Below are 20140 nucleotides of genomic sequence, written 5' to 3'. Positions count from 1 at the left end.
TTTTTTTTCCCCTTAATAATAAAAACCTTCATTTAAAAACTGCATTTGTGTTTACTTGTGTTATCTTTGTCTAATATTTAAATTTGTTTGATGATCTGAAACATTTAATTGTGACAAACATGCAAAAAAATATGAAATCAGGACGGGGGCAAACACTTTTTCACACAACTGTATCTTAAAAAAGTCACAGGTGACCTTTTTGGCTTCTTTTGGGGGAATTCCGTGCCTTTGCCTAGATAGCTCGAAGTAGAGAGATGACAGGAATAGATGGATTGCTGTGAAATTTGGGTCACACTCATGTTCCCCTCAGGATGAATTCTAATAACTTTCCCTGACATTTTTATCCAGGGCCATCATCAGGTCAAAACACTTACTAATGATATCCCGATCAGTCTCAGCTGTACTTATTGTTTAGTGCTTATTGGCAAATGTTAGCGTGGTAACTCACCAAACATTGTAAACATTATACCTGCTAAACATCTTTATGTTAGCATTGTCATTTTGACAACATCTAGCGACATTATAATCCCTATGAAGCGGACGTTTGAAGTCCCAGTTTGCCGCTTTGAGGAGGGTGATGGACACGAAACGGAAGACTGTCCTTCTCTTATCAATGCTTATTTTGTTCTGCATAACTACTGCAAAGTTCACAAAGAAACTGTAAATGAACAAAAGCATAAATACTCTCCAGTATGACTGTGACTTCAGCCACCAGCAGAGCTACGAGTGTGAAAACAGACAAGGAAACCGAGAGGAAACGAGTGAGACGTGTGTTGACCAAGTTTATTTTAAGTAAATTTGATGTGTGTTTAAGAGAGATAGAGCAAGACCTGCAGCCTTGCAACTAACGTTTGAAAGATATTTTTTCACGAAATTTGTCAGTTTTAGTATATAGAGGAAGGTCTTAAGTATCAAGCATTTCGACAACGATGCTGAAACGGCCGTGTGGACATAGATCGTTTTCTTTTCAAAACCCCGGCTTTAAACGGAAACCTATTAGTGTGGATGTAGCCTTAGTCGCGTTCCCTTTTAACTTTGACATCAGCGCATCTGGTGAGACACACCGCACACATTCACACACACCCTGCTCCTCCTGGTCTTTGTGTTGTCTCCTCCTCCCTTTCTGTCTCTGGGGTTGTCCTGTCCCTGTCTGAGTGGTTGAACAGGTAGATCTTGATCTGTCACTCAGCAGTAGGATCTTGCTTTGTCAAAGTTGAGCGCTAACCCGCACAGACGGGTCCCTGCAGTTCTCTCCCGTCTCCTACCGAGCACTTCAATTAAGGCTTCTTTCATCCCAGCCTCATTCTTGACTTCAGAGTGGCGCTGGAGGGAGGGCCGAACCGAGGCCGAGAGATCGAATCTTTGACCGTCTGCGATGGTCTTTTCTCTCTGCCACTTCCAGGCTTCCACTCTTGCTCTAAGCTCACTGTTCTCTCAAAATCCCCTCTGTGTTTACTGGTCTCTCTATCCGTCCTTCAGTTAGCCCATTCCTTGGCTGCAGCTTCTTTCTGCTATTCCTGTCACGGGAGAATGACCTCATCCTTTTCCCTGTCTGTTAATCACCCAATCCCTCCTTCTTATTTCTGCTCTTCCTGGTCCTCCTGACCCACAATCTGCCGTCATCCAGCCACCTTTCCCATCCTGACCTCTATTCTTGTCTTCGCTTTTTATCATCCCCCTGCCCACCCCGCATCTTCTCGCTCTTTCTCTGCCTCTATTTCACTCTCTCTCTCTCTTTATTCTCCCCGTCTTGCTCCCGCGCTCTCTCTCTCTCGGGTAGTGCTCAGCTGTAGAGCACAGCGGACTCTAATGGCAGATCATTATCATGCTAATTAGAGCACTTTGTAGCTGCCGCCCGTCATTCTCCGCTCCTCGCAGCCCCCCCCCATGCTATCGTTAAAAAGGCCACCCCCTCCTTTTCCCTCTCCACCCCCCTCCCCCCCCCACCTCGTCTCTCCATCATTAACGGGACACGCGCTGGCGTAATTGGACGCTGTTTATGCGGGAGCGCGGGTTATTAAATCACACCGAGGTGACGCTCGCGCAGGTCTCTCTCCCCCCCCCCGAAAACGCTTTCATCATTGTCCCATGCCATTATTAAACCTGCGTGGACGCGCACATATACAAGCGCTAATGCACTCATTCAAAGAGGGTGTTCTTTGCATATTGATCCTCCTTACAAGACGCATGGATGTGTACAGCAGCCCCCCCCCCCCCCCCCAACAAACGGCTACCATCTCGGATTCCCCAGCCAATAAAAAGTTTAATTTGATAATGCTCAGTGAGGTTTTTATTTTTTCCGACCCGCAGGCTTTGAGGACAAGCGTGGACGAAGTGAAATTAGGCCAAGGACCTAAAATTTGCCTTTTTAGATGCTGCTCAAACTTGCAGTTTTTAGCACAGATGTGAAGGACTTTCCAGGCACGGCGTCAGTCCCAATCATTTTCCTTTGAAATGTATGTCTCCGTATTTATGGGTCAGAGAGAGATTCCTGTTTTTCCCGAGGATCATGATTAGGGCCACGGTGATTACTCTCGATGTTTCACCTCTGCGCGGCCCAATATGTGTGTCACGAAGGGCGCATTTGTGCCAGGTGCTCAGGAGGACCCGGGCGTCGCACAGCGCAGGCCTCGACTGCACCGCGGTGACGTGGTGGCCAGGAACCTGTCTATCAAAGCGAGACAAAGGCCTGTTTCATGATTAGAGGGAGAGGCTGAAACTCCTCCGAGCTTACATCACCTCCCGAGAGGTTACGTAACACAAGGCTGCCATTCCAGCAAATCCATCACCCCCCCCCCCCCCCCTCTCTGTCATCTGCTCAGAAATACCTGACATGTTGTTCTCTCCCCCACGCCTCCCTTGATTGTCAAAACCTTCATCCCGTAGGAATGCCATGCATTGTCGGTCGCAGTGACTTTGCATTATAGTTTGTTCTTTATCTGCCTTTCTCTCTGCTCACGGAAACTATATGTGTAGTGCGATGCAGAGGCGCTGAGTCAGGCCTGCTCCTGCTCTGTGCTGGTTTATGTGCAAACCGTGTGTCCTCTATGTATCGGCTGTTTAGAATAATGCTGCCCTGTGTCCACACAGTCTTACCTATACATTAACATTATTAAATGTGTGCGCTCGAGGTCATCTGTCTCTTTCAAAGAGTTTTTTGGGAGTATGAATGAGGAATGTTTTATGTTTAGAGGCTGAATAATGATGAAATAAAGCGAAACAAAGCCACCAAATCATGCCTTAACAACGATAGCCTTCTCAGATTGCAGAGGAAATCTTATTAGATGAGTTTCTCTCTAATCGGTTTAGACAACCCTACTATCTCAACACTGAACACCTAGTGTGTTATTACGTCCTGTCACGGTATAAATTCCATTAGGATAAATGACGCTCTAGTTGTGGATTCAAAATGTATTAAATCCTGTGTTTTTTTTACGACCTGCTCGTGTTTGTGCTTTCTGCAGATGGTACGTGCCTCTGTTCAGCCTCATCTTCTTGATGATCTGCTGCAACGCCAGGATAATCTGCGTGGCCAATGCAAGGGTGAGTGCTCGACATGCGTGAAACCAGCAGCCACCCGAGACACCGGCACTATAGCTGAAGTGCATTGTGACCTTATAGAAAAGTGACATTAGTGAAAGCTGACATCTCTGAGAATCTCACAAAAAATAGTCAGGAAAACTAGTCACAAAATAATTGTGTGGGTGTGTGACAGATATTTTATGGTTGGGAGTGGGCTAGGGTTAAAATATCTGAATTTTTGTTTTCAATATTTTTTTTATTACAGTTGTTATATGCTTGAATGCATAAACAATGCTGCTCTGATAATCAATGATCATTTTAAGGATACATCTTGATAATTACAACTACAAGCCACCAGATAAACAAAGTGGCATAAGCTTCTTGACTTGGAGGTAAACTGAAGCACACAAGCACAGTCATAGTTGAACTTCTCGGTTTTGTTTTGCTAACCTGGGGGTTTGTGTAAAACTTGTCTAAAGTTTCAAGCTCTCTATTGTCATATGCACAACAATTACAGAGAAGCAGTCGTTGGCAATGACAACTTATAGCTCAGGCTGCCTCTGACATTTGTCATATAAATATGTTAAAAAAAAAACATGTTAGGAAATCGAATTGTAAGACAGTCTGATGGTCTGACTGCTTTTTATTGACGGATCTCAGTAATTATGCCGGTGAGTGCAGTCGAATGCCCTCGCAGCTAATTGGAATGAAGACCACAAGTGGAACAACAAGATCCAAGTTGCAAAAAGCCAAACTTATTCTTTAACTGATTAGTCAGATCACACATTTTTGCATGTGGAAACATCTGTTTTAGAGGTCTGTTTTCAAATTTGCTATACATAGTGACTTAAACTAATTTTTCATTCAAAAATGTCCACCATTAACTTGCTCCAGCTACTCCAATGTAAGGATTTCCAATTTTTTGGTTTGTAAATTGGGTTTGTGTGGTTTTGGGCTAAACCAGCTATTTGAAGACCAACATTCTTTCACAATTTTGATTTTGTGACATTTCTGCTAGCTATAATGAACTTGAACCAGCCCGTAAAGTTAGTAATTATTTGGATCACGTAACTGTTTGTGTGTAGAAAGTCCATATGTGTTTACTTGTTTTGAGAAACGCCCACCAGTCCCTTCTTCCAGCTTCTCAGAACAGTCCGTTTGTGTCGGTAATCAGTCGATTAATTGGTTTACCACTCGGTCGATCTTCTCTCCATGTTGGCTCGTAGCTCTGTGTGATTTATTTTTTTTCAATTGTGAGGGTGCAGCAGGAGCCCCAGGGCGGTGTTCCACACAGTTCACATAGCTCACATTCCCCCAACCTGACGACACCGCACTGCCAGCGGAAAGGTGGTGGCAGGCATGTGTTACAACAAAATGTTTGCGATGATTCAGGTGTTGTTCATCAAATACAAAACCAGAGCGAAGGAAAAAAATCAAGGTTAAAGCCACAACGGGCTCACAATGAATCGTCAACGCGAATGTTGCCTTTCTTTGTTTGGGCGGCAGAGCGAGAGCGACAGGGGCGGTGAGACAGATTCAAAGACAGCCGGGCTGCAGACAGACTGCAGGCGGCTGAAAGGAAGGGAAAGAGACTACACTTCTCTTTATCATGAATACGATAAAGAGAATGAATTTGAATGTAGCTGGTTTGCAACCTGCATCTCATAACTCATTCAGCTCACAGTGTTCAGCTGTCTCTCCCTCAACCTCCTGTCTCTCTTTGTACCTTTTCTTCTTTTCCCTCTCCCTCTCTTTTCCTTTCCACCTCCATCTGTCTCTCTCTCCCTGTGTCTCTGTCTCTATTCCCCCTCTTCTTCCTCTCCGCCTCTACCCCCCTACCCCCTTCACTCTGCCGTTTTGCTTTCTCTATCATATTTATGAAGAGCTCAAGCCTTATCTCCTTTCAGCTGCAGGCTGTCTCACTTGAAAGAATTTCAAAAGCTTTGAAAGCAGGGTAGGTGGCGACGCATCGGGGGAAAGGGGATAAAGACGAGGAAGCGAAGGGAGGTGTGATGTTAGCTGGACGGAGAAGTTCCTCCGCTTTCCAGAGACAGACGTCGGTGGGGGCGACGACTCTGGAGCTCATTAGTTTACCAAGACCAAGTTACAACAGGATTATTTAGAAAAACACGGACGCACTCCGAGTGACTGTGCGAGCTACCACTAACTACAGGGATTTGAAAGCTAATGAGTCATTATCAGGCCAGACAGATAGGTCTGGCAGCGCGGTGGCGTGTTTGTTTTACGGATGCGATTTGTACATGCCCCACTCCTTCCCTCTTAAGCCTCAACACTTAACCGGCAAACCGTCCGAGTTGCTCGACTTTCGGTGGCACCGCTTTAACAGGGATTGTAACAAAAGCCGGTTACGCACACCAGAGACCTGGCCGAAGCCTCATGATATTCCACTTAATATCAGTGTTTTTGATGGATAGCGGTGCTCTGGTTCAGTTCAGTCTCATGACCAAAATGGCAAATATTTATTATTATAATATATATATTTTTTGCTCTTTCACTGCACAAACGCACCACGGTCACACACACTGATTTACAGTGACAATCACGTCAGCGTGGGGAAACCATGGCAACATCCAGTTAATAAATGGCAGAACAGAGGAGCTGTTAGTGCACATCGTTCACGCAGCCTCTTTGTGCCGCGCGTGTGAACGCTCACACTGGGCCTCCAGAGATTTGTCTGTGATGTCTTGGGTAACATAAACCTTCTGGTTTCCTACACCCCCCAAGCCCCTATCCCACCATTACAGATCCCAGTCTTGTGCATGGGTGTGTGCGTGCATGTGAATGTGTGCGTGTGTGTGCATTTGAGAATGTGAGTGTGTGCGCGTTTCCCTGCGCGCGTCTGTTGACATTTTCCCTGCATTCCCCCGAGAGAGGAGACAGAGAAAGAGCGGAAAGTATTCCCACGTTCTCTCTGGAGATCTCAGATCTGCCATGTTTGCTCTACTTTTTCCTTTTTCTTAAACACTTCAAAAAAAAAAAACGTCTCCCCTTTCTCTACACCCTTTGCCTTTTTCTTCTTCTTCCTCGTGCCACATTGTGTGCGCCGAAGCTGATCACATCCCTCTTTTTGTGAGATGCCGGGAGCTGTCTTAAGCGCTCCCCTCTGCCTCAAAGCTTTGCACTGTGCTGTGAATTAGGCAGGGATGGCGGATAAGGTGAAGGGATTTTGCTTTGGTGTGATAGCCAATGTGATATTTGTTCCAGCTTGTCACCTCTAAACATCAGGCCTCTCCAGGAAAAACAACTGCTTTAAATGATCAAACCTCTATTCTGCTTTCTTTTTTCTTTTTTTCCCCCCAAAGTAACTGCCCTGACCTTTTCTTTCCATTTTGTGTCTTTTCTGCACAGATGCAGTCATGGTTGGGAACCTTCAACCCAGAGAGAGAGAGACGAAAGGTAATGGCCTGTCCGACCATCACATTTCTCCACACACACACACACACACACACACAGAGCGTGAGGATTAGAGTGTGTGCAGGATTAGCTTTTGTGTTCCCGCTGGGTAGGTGTCAAACAGCGGGGAGCAATTTGACCTTGTGACACCTCCGCGTTTCACCGTGTGTGTGTGTGTTTGTGTGTGTGTGCGAGTGCACCCGTGCATGTATATTCAAATGTGGGTGTGCACGTATGTGTGTGTTTAAATTTGGGAGCTGCGGTGCCTCTCTGTTCTGCTCCTGACCTTACTGAAAGGGAAAGGGGACAGGGGAAGCTACCTGTAAAAAATATTAATATCAAGAGAAGTCAGATTGTGAAAACAGGACATGGGCAGTATGGAAATAGTGGAGAGATTACGTGCAGTTTTACCCGGCGACAACCTCCGGTTCTAAAGCCGATGCGGTGTCTTAAAACTTGTATTCTCTCTACTGACCAACAGGGGGCAAAAAGACGTCTGATTGTATAGAAGTCTATGAGAAAATGACTCTACTTCTCTCTTGATTTATTACCTCAGTAAACATTCTAAACACGAGTTTATGGTCTCAATCTCTAGTTTCAAGTCTTATTCAATACAGCATGATGTTCATTTAGTACATTATGGTCCATTTAGAGTCAAACAGACCATAAAGCAGGGTATGCTTTATGGTCCATCTCTCTTCTGTTTCTGAATGTGCGGTAGCCATGGAGCCTCTCCTAGCTGTTTAATAGCTAGCAGCTATAACGTTACCCAGCATGCCGTTTGGCAGTGTCAATTTTTCAATATTCAATTAGGGTTACAAATTATTTAGGTGTCACAAATTGAAAAAAGAGTCTATGCTCAATGCGCTGTTCGTTGCATTGCTCTCCGGAATGCCAGAGGACAACAAAACGTACTGTGAAGAAGCAAGAAGACAACGAGTGTAACTGGCAAAACGGCACAAACCAACCTCCACTATGCCGAGGAGGAATTGTTATTATCTCATATTCTCAGATTACTGTATTTCCTTTGTACAAGCCCAGTAAAGAAACGACTCAATTATCACATGTATTATAAAGAAATTAAGGTTTAACATCCTGTAAATAATTTGACTTGGCTGCAAAATATTTACTCAAAAGAAAATTTTGAACACCTCCTGTTTCTAAGGCATCTAATAACTAATTGGCCTTCTTTGTATAATCCCTTGACATGCAGTGCTTTTATCAGTGAACTATTTGTGACAGTCACGTCTGGTGCAGGCACCAAGTTACAGAAATTCAGAGATGCACGACCATAACCGAAACTTTACTCTGTTACAGAGAGAAATCTGTGCCTAATTCATAGTTGTGTAAAACCCATAGTTTGTAAAACGTAGTCACCGTGACGCAGTGGCGGCCCGTGCATTTTATACCTGGGCCTTCACTGTTGTCCTGCAGCTGAAATACCACCTTATAACCACATGATGGCGCCACAGTTATCAGTTTCTAAGGCTGTAACTATGTACGTATTAATTAAATGTATTAATTAAATGTACGTAACATTCGGTATGAGACTTACAATACGTTTGAATAGTACTAGAGAATCTGTCAAATGCAGAAGCTTATATTCAGGAAAATATAATGTTTTCTGTGCTCATGGAGGACAGTGGTTCTCAGCTGGTCTGGCTGTGGGACCCACCATCACTTCTTAATGACAAGTCGTGGCCCAAAGAGATCGTCTTATGATTTTACTTTCACAACTTGAACATTGTAGGTACTGCTCTGCCTTTCCTCGTCTCAGCCCCCTGTGTCATGGTGTGTGGTACATCTCACTGAGTCAGAATGCCCATATTTGATTGGCTGAGCTGCATCACGTGATGTGATTCACTACCCGACAGCCTCTGCTGTTTCGATAGTCACGTGCTCGCCCACTGACCAATCACAGCGCACTCTGCACCTTGTGGCAGAGCTGCATGGACACTGAGCTGCAGGTAATGCTGAGGTCATTATAGGCCGGCTCGCAGGCATGTCAAAGAATACGCCCAACATGTCAAACTAAAGATCTGATTGGTTGAAGACTATGACAATCAACAATATCGTCCCCATTCACTTAAACTGCAAAGGGATGCACGTGTGAGTCTGCAGGCCTGGGGCCTCTCTTCTTACCTAGAGACACAGAGGTGAAATCTGATTGGATAAAAGCTCTACTTAAAACAAGCTGCACTGGAAGCAGAGCAACTGAGGAAGAGAGAAAATAAGATAATGGGAAAAATATTTTTATAAATTATAATACATGTAGTTTATTTAAGAAAAATTATTAAATTATAAAATAGATATAGCTTTGTGATTCTGTTTAGGCCAGCAGAGAAGGCCTTGCAAGCCCTGACGGCCCGCCACTGCCATGACGTCACCTTACTGGTTTGTGGGCTGCTGTTTTGAAGTCTCGAATTCGGCGTAATCGCCATCTTGGATTATGGCTGTCGCCGTGCTGTTTTTATTTATTTTTCAACCAATGAACAGAAGTTAATGTATTTGGCTGGCGGATGAGTGACGTACAGACGTATACGTTTCTGGTAGAGGCAGCGACCTGTCAATCACAGTAAGCCCGCCCTGAATCATACCCTGCTTTATGGTCTATTTGACTCTAAATGGACCATAATTTACTAAATGAACATCATGCTGTATCGAAGAAGACTTGACACTAGAGATTGAGACCATAAACTCATGTTTACAACATTTACTGAGGTAATAAATCAAGTGAGAAGTAGAGTCAATTTCTCATAGACTTCTATACAAACAGACTTCTTTTTGCAACTGGAGTCGTCGCCCCCTGCTGGCCATTCGAGAGAATGGAAGTTTAGGAAGCTTCCGCATTGGTTTCACTCGGCAGAACCGGAGGTTGCCTCCTGGTAAAACATTGAGTTAAAACCACGAGTGTGAAGGGTAAGCATAGAGTCTCCTCTCCATGCACACCTAGCCCTGACAGTACCGTGTGCGATTATACACGGTTGTAGCAGTGCCTGAAAAATTGAGATTATACAGGAAATACCGCCCAGCACTGATCTCAGCCGTAGCTGTTTTTCATTTAAAACATTTTTTTAAAAATGTGTTTCATACGAGTCCCATAAATTTATGGAAGTGCAGCACTAAATTGCCGGACAGCCCATTGATATTAAATTATTGATTTCTTGTAAAACGCCGGTATCAGGAGGTACATCATTTCATCTGGCCTGCTTTCTGCAGACACCGCATCCAATTCAAGTGTCCTCCGGCAGGACTCCTCCTGCCCACACGCCGTGCATAACTCTGGAGACGCCAAATCATTCAAAACGTAACGCCTTAAAATCCACGAGCATCCTGCACTGAGGTGATCAGTGTCACAGTGCTATTCATGAAAAGTGAAAAGCAGCCGTACCTGTTCTGTTGTTACAACTCCACCCCGCAGGGTGAGGTGTGTGTGTGTGTGGGGGGGGGGGCAGGTTAAGGTTATGTAGATGCTGCCCCTAAGTGGCAGATGTAATTACTGCACACTGAACTGGCGTAACCCTCACCAGTAACGACATACACACACACTGTTCATATGGGCTAATTGCTACGTGTAGCACAGAGTGTAAATAAGTCAGCGGTGTGTTTTTTTTATCACACTCTCCGTTTCCTCGTATTTCTCTTTCCCAATCGCTATCCTCGTTTCCATCTGTTTTTCTCTCTGCCTTTCACTTTGCCCTCCCTCTCTTTCTCTCCCTCCCTATCTTTCCCCCTTCTCTTTTTGTTTTCTCTCCTTCCCTCCCTCCGTCTCTCTCTCGCTCTCTCTCTTTCTTTCTCTTGTACTCATACCCAGCATGAATAAAGCAGCAAGCCAGGTTCATGGACATGAATATTTATGAGAGTTTATGCACGCGCTGCGATGCTTTAAAACAACAACAACAGCCTCCCCGATTGTGCTTGCCAAGCCAGCAAGCTTTCTGGCTAGTGCGTGTGTGTGTGTGTCTGTGTCTGTGTGTGTGTATCAGCAGGTGTAAACTAGAGAAAGCGATTCCTGCTGGGTGTCTGAAGACCGCCGGCTCTGGTTATTTCCATTCACATCGCCACATCTCCCTCCTTCTGTGCCTCACATGTTCTCTGTCACTGTCTCTCTCACACACATACGGCTACACGCGCACATGCACACTTTTGTTTTGCGTTCACGGATGTAGTTTCCTGCGTTCGCCATTCTTGATCTTTTCTCTCTCGCTCTCTCTCTCTCTCTGACTCAGCCTGGCACCATCACCCTCCCTCGCTATCTCTGTGTGTGTGTGTGTGTGTGTGTGTGTGTGTGTGTGTGTGTGTGTGTGTGTGTGTGTGTATCTGGCTGGAGCGATGACGTACATAACTTGTGTTGGCAGTTATCAGGGCCGTCAGTCACATGGTTTCGACACATCTCTGTGTGTCCCGAGCAATTTGTTTGTGGTCAGGCATGAGTATGCGCACACACACACTGCACAAGCACCACAAGGTCTTGCAGCTGCGAAGGTGGGGGGGGGGGTATTTAGAAGAGGGTGTTTAAGCCAGGCCTTACAAACACACACACACAAACACATAGTTTTAAACACATTTGCACACACAGCAGCTCAGTCCCGTCGGGTAGCAACAAAGCTGGCTGAGCAAACAGCGAGCTGCTTGTTCGTTATCTTCCCAGGGTGTTTGTTTACTGATCCACACAAGCTTCGAGTCACAATGCGATGCGTCTATCCACGTGCCTGCGTACACGTGCGTGTGCGGGCCGCATGCTTGACCTCGTTCCTCTGAGTTTAAGGCCTCTACATCTGCATGTTTGTTTCACTTCTTTTTTTTTTTCCATGTCAACAACACCATGAAAAACATCCAAAACATCAAGCTGCAAGGACAGTTGGGCTTGTCTCTCAAGGGCTCTGAAGCGCCAGGCATGGCTTTGACAGAACACACACACACACACACACACACACACACCTCCGTTTGTAGGGATCGGCTCCTCAGCTGCTAGATAGTGAGATGCTTTGAGCATCTCGGCATTACTCGCTGGTGTCTTAACCAAATGCGTTTGGATTTCATTTGTCCATCGTTTCTGGTTTTTAAAAAAACACAAATTAGGCTGTCAAAGAATTTTAAGAAGGAATTAAACAACATAATTAGAATATGGCAATTTATTTGCTTCAACAATCTCGCCAAAAGTGCCATTTTAGAGCTTGTCTGGAGCTTTCAACTGTATCGCAGCATCTTGAGTTTGCCTAGCTGTCAGACAATTGTAGATTTATAATTTCCATTTTAACTTTTCAGGAAGGACCTTTTGTCCATGTTGGTTGGAAAGTTGGAAACAGCTGTTGTCAAAACAATTATATCTATCCATCCATCCATCCACATATATATAAATAACATCCTAATTTACTAATACACACTGAATCCTCATGAGTAAAACCCTGTGATGGATATTTGTGTTAATCCTGCAGCAGATAATCTTAATGTCTCACGAAAACCTTTCATTATGAAATTTTATTAAATTATGAATAAGTTAGTCCTTGATTTTCACTCCAAAAAATACCTTTTTTTTTTTTAAAGGTCTTTGAATGCGATGTTGGAGAGCGCTGGGGAAACCTGATGCTGTTATTTTTAGAAGAGTTGTTTTTTGTCTCTTCGAATGATTGCGGTCAGTGAAGGGGGACGGGTCGCTCCCGATAACGCGTCCGTAATCTAGCGTGCGTCATTAATGACGGGTCCGCTGCGCCCGCCGCACACAATTGCGCTTTCAACCCCCTCTGCTTCCCAAGCAGCGCAGGCTTCACTGACACGGGAGGACTGTGATTAAAAACACCAGGCTCTTTAGCCGCGTTCTTCCTCCTCCTCCTCCTCCTCCTCCACATCCTGTCCCTTGTGCATTGGAATTCCTCAAATGCCTGCTTTTACACCTCACCTACGTTTTGTCTGAGATTACTGGCTCCATGTATTATTTTTAAAACCCAATTTCTGGACCCCCCCCCCCAAAAAAAAAAAAACACCGACAATGGCTCATGCGCATTGCAAATCTCCTTTTCCACTTAGCATCCTGGATCCTTAGGCTCCTGGCTTGCCCTTTTCCTCCCTCCCAATGACACATTCATCCCAGCACACATACACACACACACACACACACACACACACACACACACACACACACACACACACTTGAGATGACAATAGGCAGAGCGGAACATGGCCGGTGACGTCAGTGCTTCCTATCATGACAGACACAGGGCTATGCTTAACGTTTGCCTTTTGGGTTTACAGAATGCGTTGTGGAAAACGAGACCGGCCCCCGTTCAGCTGATCACATCCAGCCAGCACGCTGGAAACTTGGCTCTTATATTTAATATATTGGATTTGCGCACGCGCACACACACGCACGCGCGTAAGATGAAATACCACCGGGGGGGGGGATCTCGTGATTTTCATTTGAATTGTTTAAAATGCCTGTGTTAGAGCTTGCACGCCTCGGGGTCTTTTCTGGTGAGTAATTAATTTTCCAGCATGTGGGGGTAGAGACCAGAGCTCGCGGGCCCATGCCTCCTGGCTGTGTGTGTGTGTGTGTGTGTGTGTGTGTGTGTGTGTGAGAGAGTGAGAAAAGAGAGGGAAGACTTTCCGCTGCTACCGCGTCCTAGCTTAAGGGGGGGGGGTAAACAGCACAGCGCAGAAAATCGATCCAGGGGCCGCGCTTCTCAGCCTTCTTCCGGGCGCAAGAGTCCTCTGCGGGGAATTAGATAACGGCTTGTAAAAGCTCTCCCCCCCTCTCTCCTCGACTTTTAGCCGCTGCCGCATCTCTCCGTCTTCCCGCCCGCCTGTCTCGCTCATCCACGAGTATATTGAATTCATCCCCGTTCGCATTACGTCTACAAGTATTGGCTTCCAGTTTAATTGGAACCCCCCCCCCCTCAAGGCCGAGCTCTGCCCTCCTGCTGAACCCTTCACCCCTCCTCTCCCCCCCTCACACACACACACACACACACCGTTTCTTCTCATAAATGTGTGTGGATATTGCGCATTATCAGCAGGTTAATATTTTATTAGGGTTTAATTGGCCTTTGTTGTTTGCCTCAGTGCGCTGATCTCCCAGTTAAGACAAAGACTGTGTGTGTGTTTGTGTTTGAGAGACGACACTGTTAGTGTGAGCATTCAGTTTCTCTACATGGGTCAGTAGTCACTTTTTTCTTTCCTCCAGCTCTCCTTGGCGGAGGAGATCAAGCCATTGAAGTGGTATCCTTCCGTTTACCTGCTGGTGTCCATCTTTCCCCTCATCAACAGGTAATGCACGCACACACACACATACACTTGTACTGCACATAAACTCTGCACTCCCTTGTTTTACTGCGTGTCGGCTTCACACTGCTATCTTATCTCCTCTCAACCCGTCACCCCCCTCCCGCTCTCTCTCGCCCTCCCTCCCCTGCTCCCTCTTATCTGAACTCTCTCTCGGAGCTTCACTTTCTCTGTACAGCAGCACGAACACCAGAATTGTGTGTGAGTGTGTCTGTGCGTGAGAGTGTGTTTGTGTGTGAGTGTGTGTGTTGGAGGCACAGGGCATTTTATTGGCTCCTTTTAAAACCAAGGCTTCGTTGGCTGATGGTTCGGTGGGAGGAGGCGGGTGGTCCAGTAAATGATAACCCCGGTGCTGTTATTTCTCTCTCTCTCTCTCTCTCTCTCTTGCTCTCTCTTTCATTTGCTACCCCTCCCTGCAGCGGAACCCGGTGTGATTGACAGGTCAGGGTTACTAAGTGATTAGCCGCAGCGGCTCTGCTTGTCGCCACGGCGATGTAGGCAGAGACACAGGTCAATTACAGGGTCAACGTCTCTCAAAGGCTCCGCTTAAACACCGCCCATCCCCCCCCCGACCCACCCCCTCACCTCGCGTTCTCACCCTATCCTCCCCCCTTCACCTCTCCATCCATCCCAGGTCCCCCCCCATACTCCCTCCCTGTGCGCCCCAACTGTCGGCTGATGAAGATGACAAACTGCATCCTGTGCAAACCCCAAAACCTCCCTCCCTCTCCTCCCTACCTCTTTCCCTCCCTTAATGTCACTTTCTCTTCCGCTCTTCCCTCTTTTTACGCTCCAAATGTCTTCGTTATAGCCCCCCTTTTTATTTCCACACGTCCTCGCTCAGTCTTTCTCCTCCTGTGTTTTTATATCGCCTCCCCACCACCCCCTCACCCTCCACTTTTCCTCTTCTCTGCCACACAAAGCCCCGTCTCTCTCTCTCTCTCTCTCTCTCTCTATCTCTCTCTCTCTCTCCCTCCCCTTCTCTTGAGCAAACACGCTCTCGCTCGCTCACTCAGCTCCGCTCCGCTCTGCCTTTCTCCAGAGAGCGAATGAGGAGAAAACGGGAATGAATTGCTCTCGCTAGTCGTCCTCCACCACCTCCCCCTCCCCCCCGCTCAGCAGCGCTGGCTGTGTGTATCTCCGGCTCCTATTAATTTGTTAGCCTCCCCTCCCTCCCTCCCTCACTCACCTCCCTCCCCCTGGCTCATATCCTCCTCCGCCTCCTCCCCTCTTTCTCCATCTCCCCCTCCTTCCTTCCCTCCCCTCCGCTGAGTGCTGGAGTGTGTAAAGTGTTTGTCACGGTGCCGTGCTGATGTCGCTGTGCTCTGCCGTGCGGAAGCCTCTGTGTGTGTGTGTGTGTGTGTGTGTGTGTGTGTGTGTGTGTGTGGGGGCGGGTGGTTGGTTTCGTGTCAAGGCAAATGTGCAGTCGCTGCTTGTTGCCGCGTGTGCACGCACTTGTTTGTCCGCCACGACTTGAGTGTGTGCATTCGCGTGTCTGTTTGTGAGCATTCCTGTGTGTGCGTGCGTTTTTGTTTTGCGTGTGCATGCGTAACGTTTGTGTGTGTGTGTGTGTGTGTGTGTGTCTGAGTGGGGGATTATTTCTATCTGAGCTCCAAAGCCTCCTAAACAGGGCTTAGAGAGACGGCCCAGGGCAGCAGCTAAAGCCGTCGGTTAGAGCTCTCTCTCTCTCCCCCCTTTGCTCGCTCACTCTACATCTCTCCCCGCTGCTCTCTCTCTCTCTTTCTCTCTCTCTCTTCTCTCCCTCTCGCTGCCATTTCTCCCATGCCCTGATCCATTGCGTTAATGCACAGACGCTCCCACACGCAAACACACTGTTGTTTTTTTTGGCCCTCATCTGCCACCGCACACACAAAAACACGCACGGCCACACGCGCACCGACAGTCACATGCCACGCGCAATTTTAATCTGTTCCAAATGCACACTGGTAAATGTGTTAATTCGACACCAGCTGTTGCGAATTGAAATGGGGAAAGCGCTCCTTACTTTTTCTTTGCTCGCTCGCACACACACACACACACACAAGCGCGGACGAGTCATTATACATCACTTTACTGTGCGCACGTCTCTCTCTCTCTCTCTCTTTCACTTGCCCTCTCTTGGCCACAAAAAAAGTAGCACCAGACACTCACACCTTCACACTTATCCCTCCTCCTTCTCCTCCTCTCTCTTTGTCCTTCTTTTCGCTGCCACTTCAGTCTCTCTCTCTCTCTCTCTCTCTCTCTCTCTCTCTCTCTCTCTCTCTCAGCTCGTTCTATGTGTGTACGTGTGTGGAAGCGTTGCCCGGGCACGACTACAGTTTTCACAGTCTGCTTCTCACATCGCCTCCCCTGTGTGCTTTATGGTGTGGGTGTGTGTTTGTTTACAAGGCTTGTCGAGAATTCCTACTGTGCGCGCCCGTACGCCTGTTTGCATAAATAAGCCCTCTCCCCGGAACCGAGCCGCCGATCGCTGGGGGCGCGTCATGGCTTGACGTAGCTAGTGCTCCTCCTGGACAGCCCTGCTTATCTTTTACGAGGACGTTTGCCGCCCCCCCACCCCACCATTTGACACCAAGCAGGGAGAAACCGGCATCCCCATTTAGTGTCTTTTTTTCTCCCCTCTTCTTAAAGGCTTTTTCTCTCGAAGCACTAAAGCCAGGCACATGGACAGGAGAGCTAGTTGTCTTTGAGCAATCAGGGTTACGTGCCCTGCAGAGCGGGTGCTTCAGCAGGGACAGATTGGCCCCAGCGGCGGGGGCTCGAACCGGCCGGTGCGTCTATAACCTTGGGTTCACCCTGTCGCTCCGGGGAGGCAGCTCGCATCCTCCCAGTTATTCCTGGTTTCCCCCCCCCTCAATGCCGCGTGTGGGTTTTGTGGCGTGTATAGGCCTATACGTGCTTGCAGGGGATTTTTGCAAGGGCTCCCTACGGCGCCTAAGCCCCCCCACCCCCGCCACCTTTCTCTGGAGGAGATCTGATTTCCCCGCTCCAGGCGAGCAGCAAGAACAAGACAGTGTGTGCGCGCATCTGTGTGTGCGTCTGTGTGCTTTTTTGTGTGCGCCCGCACACGCAACCCGGGCCAGGCAGACCTTCCCCATCTCCGCTCGGCGCTTTGAAAAACGAGGGAGGAAATCTCAGAGCAGCAGTTATTATTCATCCCTCAAAGCAAACGGGGAGGAGGCGGGGGATGGGGAGGCGGAGGGAGGGATGCTCGGATGGAGGGAGGAAGAAAGAGAGAGCCAAACGGGAGGGATGAAGGGGGGTGGGGGGGATACATTAACTCTTATCTCACTGTATTCTGCATTCTGCATCCCAAAATGTGCTCTCTCTCTCTCTCTCTCTCTCTCTCTCTCTCTCTTTCCCCCCCCCCCCGGCTTTCTCTTGCCTTTCTACACTCCCTTCCTTCCGTTCCTCGCCTCTCAGAATATCTTGCATTCGGCGCACATAGATGTGTGTTAGTGCCTCGGTGTGTGCGTGTGTAGGCTGTTGTGTGGTTTGTACTGTATACCCTAATGTATCTTATGGTGTGTTTCGTAGGGCTGGGCAAAAATATCGATATAGCTTACTATTGCGATATTTGTTCAAACTATAGTGTATTGATATGTCCGGAACTCCAAATTCACAACATGGCGTCTCACAAGCAAGTGGCCGTATATTGTACAGCGGTGCGATGTGATCCCGACTCATTCCTGCCAACACATGATGGATGTAGCCGTGTAGTGCCCGGGATTTACGAAGAGGTGACGAAACGTGTCAAAACATCGCTCCCCCCTGCAGAGAGAGAGAGAGAGTAGCCCTGACATGCGATGTGTGGACGACTAGACCGCTGAGTCGAATGTTACAATGACGTCACGACACCACAGCACGAGAGTCATACAGGCAGTAACATCGCGGAGTTACTGAAAACTGAACCTGCAGGAATGGGAATTAAATGGGAAGGACCCAGCCATAGTGACTGACAACTTTACTTAATGCACTTTATTTCATATGATGTTGATGGCATCTACATGTAAGTTAAGAGTGGTCAGTGACACAATCAGAAAAGATGCCACAAATTAAGTTGTGGCAAGTTCATTTTAGTAAAAAAGGGTTCAGTGACACAATGACAATACAAAACACTTTGATGCAATTTGTCCGCTGAGTTATCAATATGGGATGTACGTATTAGACTATCCAGGTGGTACACAGCAAGTTGTATTTTCAGCTCTACCCTTACATTGTCATAAAAAAAATGTATTGTATTTTTTAATTGAGTATTGCAATATATATATCGTAGTATCGCGATACGCTTCGTATCGTGAGTGGCTTGCCAATACACAGCACTAGTTTACTTGAACCAGTGAGCTCCTCAGATACTGAAAGGCACTATGTAAGGTTCCAACTCTCATCTATATTTATCTACTAGTCTTTTTTTTTAAATTCATCTATCACCTCACATTCAATTCCCTGTGTTTACTAAAATCAGTTTAGTTTAGTTTGATATAACTTGGTGGTATGTGAATTTTGTTTTGAGACTGGGAGGCAAATCTGTCATTTCTATACCGTGTTGTCTTGCTTTGATCTCTGATCTTTGCAGAACGGAGTCTCCAGGTTTACGTGACTGGTCTCCAGGGGGTTGGCTCACCACCAAAATCCGAATTAGCTAAATTAGATTTAAATCTCATACACTAGAATTTAGCCCATTAAAAGAAACACGTAGGATATTAGCTTATTCTTGCGTTTTCTTTAACCCCCCCCTCAAAATCAAAGATGTCTGTGGCGTCCGACGCCACACGCTCTCTAAACCCCCTGATCGCCCGTGTGACAGTTCGGCCCGTGTGACAGTTCGGCCACATGTGTCCATGTGGCCTAGATAATATGTGGGTGGATATATGATCGTGTGTGTGTGTGTGTGTGTGTGTGTGTGTGTGTGTGTGTGTGTGTGTCCGTGTCCGTGTCCGTGTGTGCGTGCACTTGTGCCGTTGCGTCTCAGGCAGCGATCGCTTTGTAACCGGAGACGGAGAGCCCCGTAGCCATTCGTCTCCCGTTGAGCAGCAGCAGCGGCGCTCTGCTATTCATCCCCATTTAGTGAGACAGAGAGCTGGCCTACAGGGCTGTGTGAAGTGCAAACACACACACAAACACACACAGGGCAGGCACCCGCGCTGTGGCTGGACACACACACAGAGAGGCTCTGAATTTAATATCGTAGTGGACATATGAATACACATTTGCATGCATGTAAATCACTATGCAGACGTGAAATACTTCTATTAAAATGCACATAAGATACAGGCACATGCACATAGTCAGAGATGCAAAGATTAACACACATATACAGGCAAATAAATTATATATACCTACATATGAGATATATATTCTCTGATGTAGACACGCATCCATACAGGCACCTATATAAAGGCACATACATTCATATGCATATGGTACGCACATGCAAATGCTAAAGGAGATGCGAGATAACCTTCCTCACACACACGCGCACACATTCACGGGCACACGCAAACACAAACACATCCACGCGTGCACGCATTCACGCCCCCTCTCTCCCCCCTACTCCCTCTCCCCCCTGCTCTTTCAGGCACGTCTTTAAATATTCATCACTCTGGCTGCTCAGAGAGTGCCGTAAACGCTGCCTCACACTCCAGGGAATCGCTAAAGTCTACTCTATCATCTGCTCTCCCTGCCGCGCTCTCTCTCTCTCTCACTCTCACGCACACACACGCTCACACGCTCACACTGCTGGCCACAGCAACTCACAGGCATGAGCTCACGTGCACCGACAGTCAAAGGCACAGCCAGTGGCATCGCTGGACACGCAGACACACGCCGGTACATGAATCAGGCGCATGGAAACGCATGCACGGCGGTGGACAATGAGCTGTGTGTGTGTGTGTGTGTGTGTGTGTGTGTGTGTGTGTGTGTGTGT

General features: G+C 47.1%; 1 protein-coding gene across 1 annotated transcript in view; it reads left to right on the top strand.

Annotated features, from left to right (window-relative positions):
- Window positions 1-20140, top strand: part of LOC116395884 (uncharacterized) — a 53583-nt gene that overhangs the window by 15981 nt on the left and 17462 nt on the right. The window contains exons 8-10 of the mRNA XM_031870088.1: window positions 3397-3543; window positions 6892-6939; window positions 14117-14199. Of these exons, the coding sequence (XP_031725948.1) occupies window positions 3397-3543; window positions 6892-6939; window positions 14117-14199 (278 nt within the window). The remainder of the gene's footprint in view (window positions 1-3396; window positions 3544-6891; window positions 6940-14116; window positions 14200-20140) is intronic.

The sequence above is a fragment of the Anarrhichthys ocellatus genome, unplaced genomic scaffold, assembly GCF_004355925.1.
Source record: "Anarrhichthys ocellatus isolate YVR2014 unplaced genomic scaffold, GSC_Weel_1.0 scaffold51, whole genome shotgun sequence".
Lineage (NCBI taxonomy): Eukaryota > Metazoa > Chordata > Actinopteri > Perciformes > Anarhichadidae > Anarrhichthys > Anarrhichthys ocellatus.
Note: the sequence above shows the minus strand (reverse complement) of the source record. Positions and strands in the feature narration are given on the sequence as shown.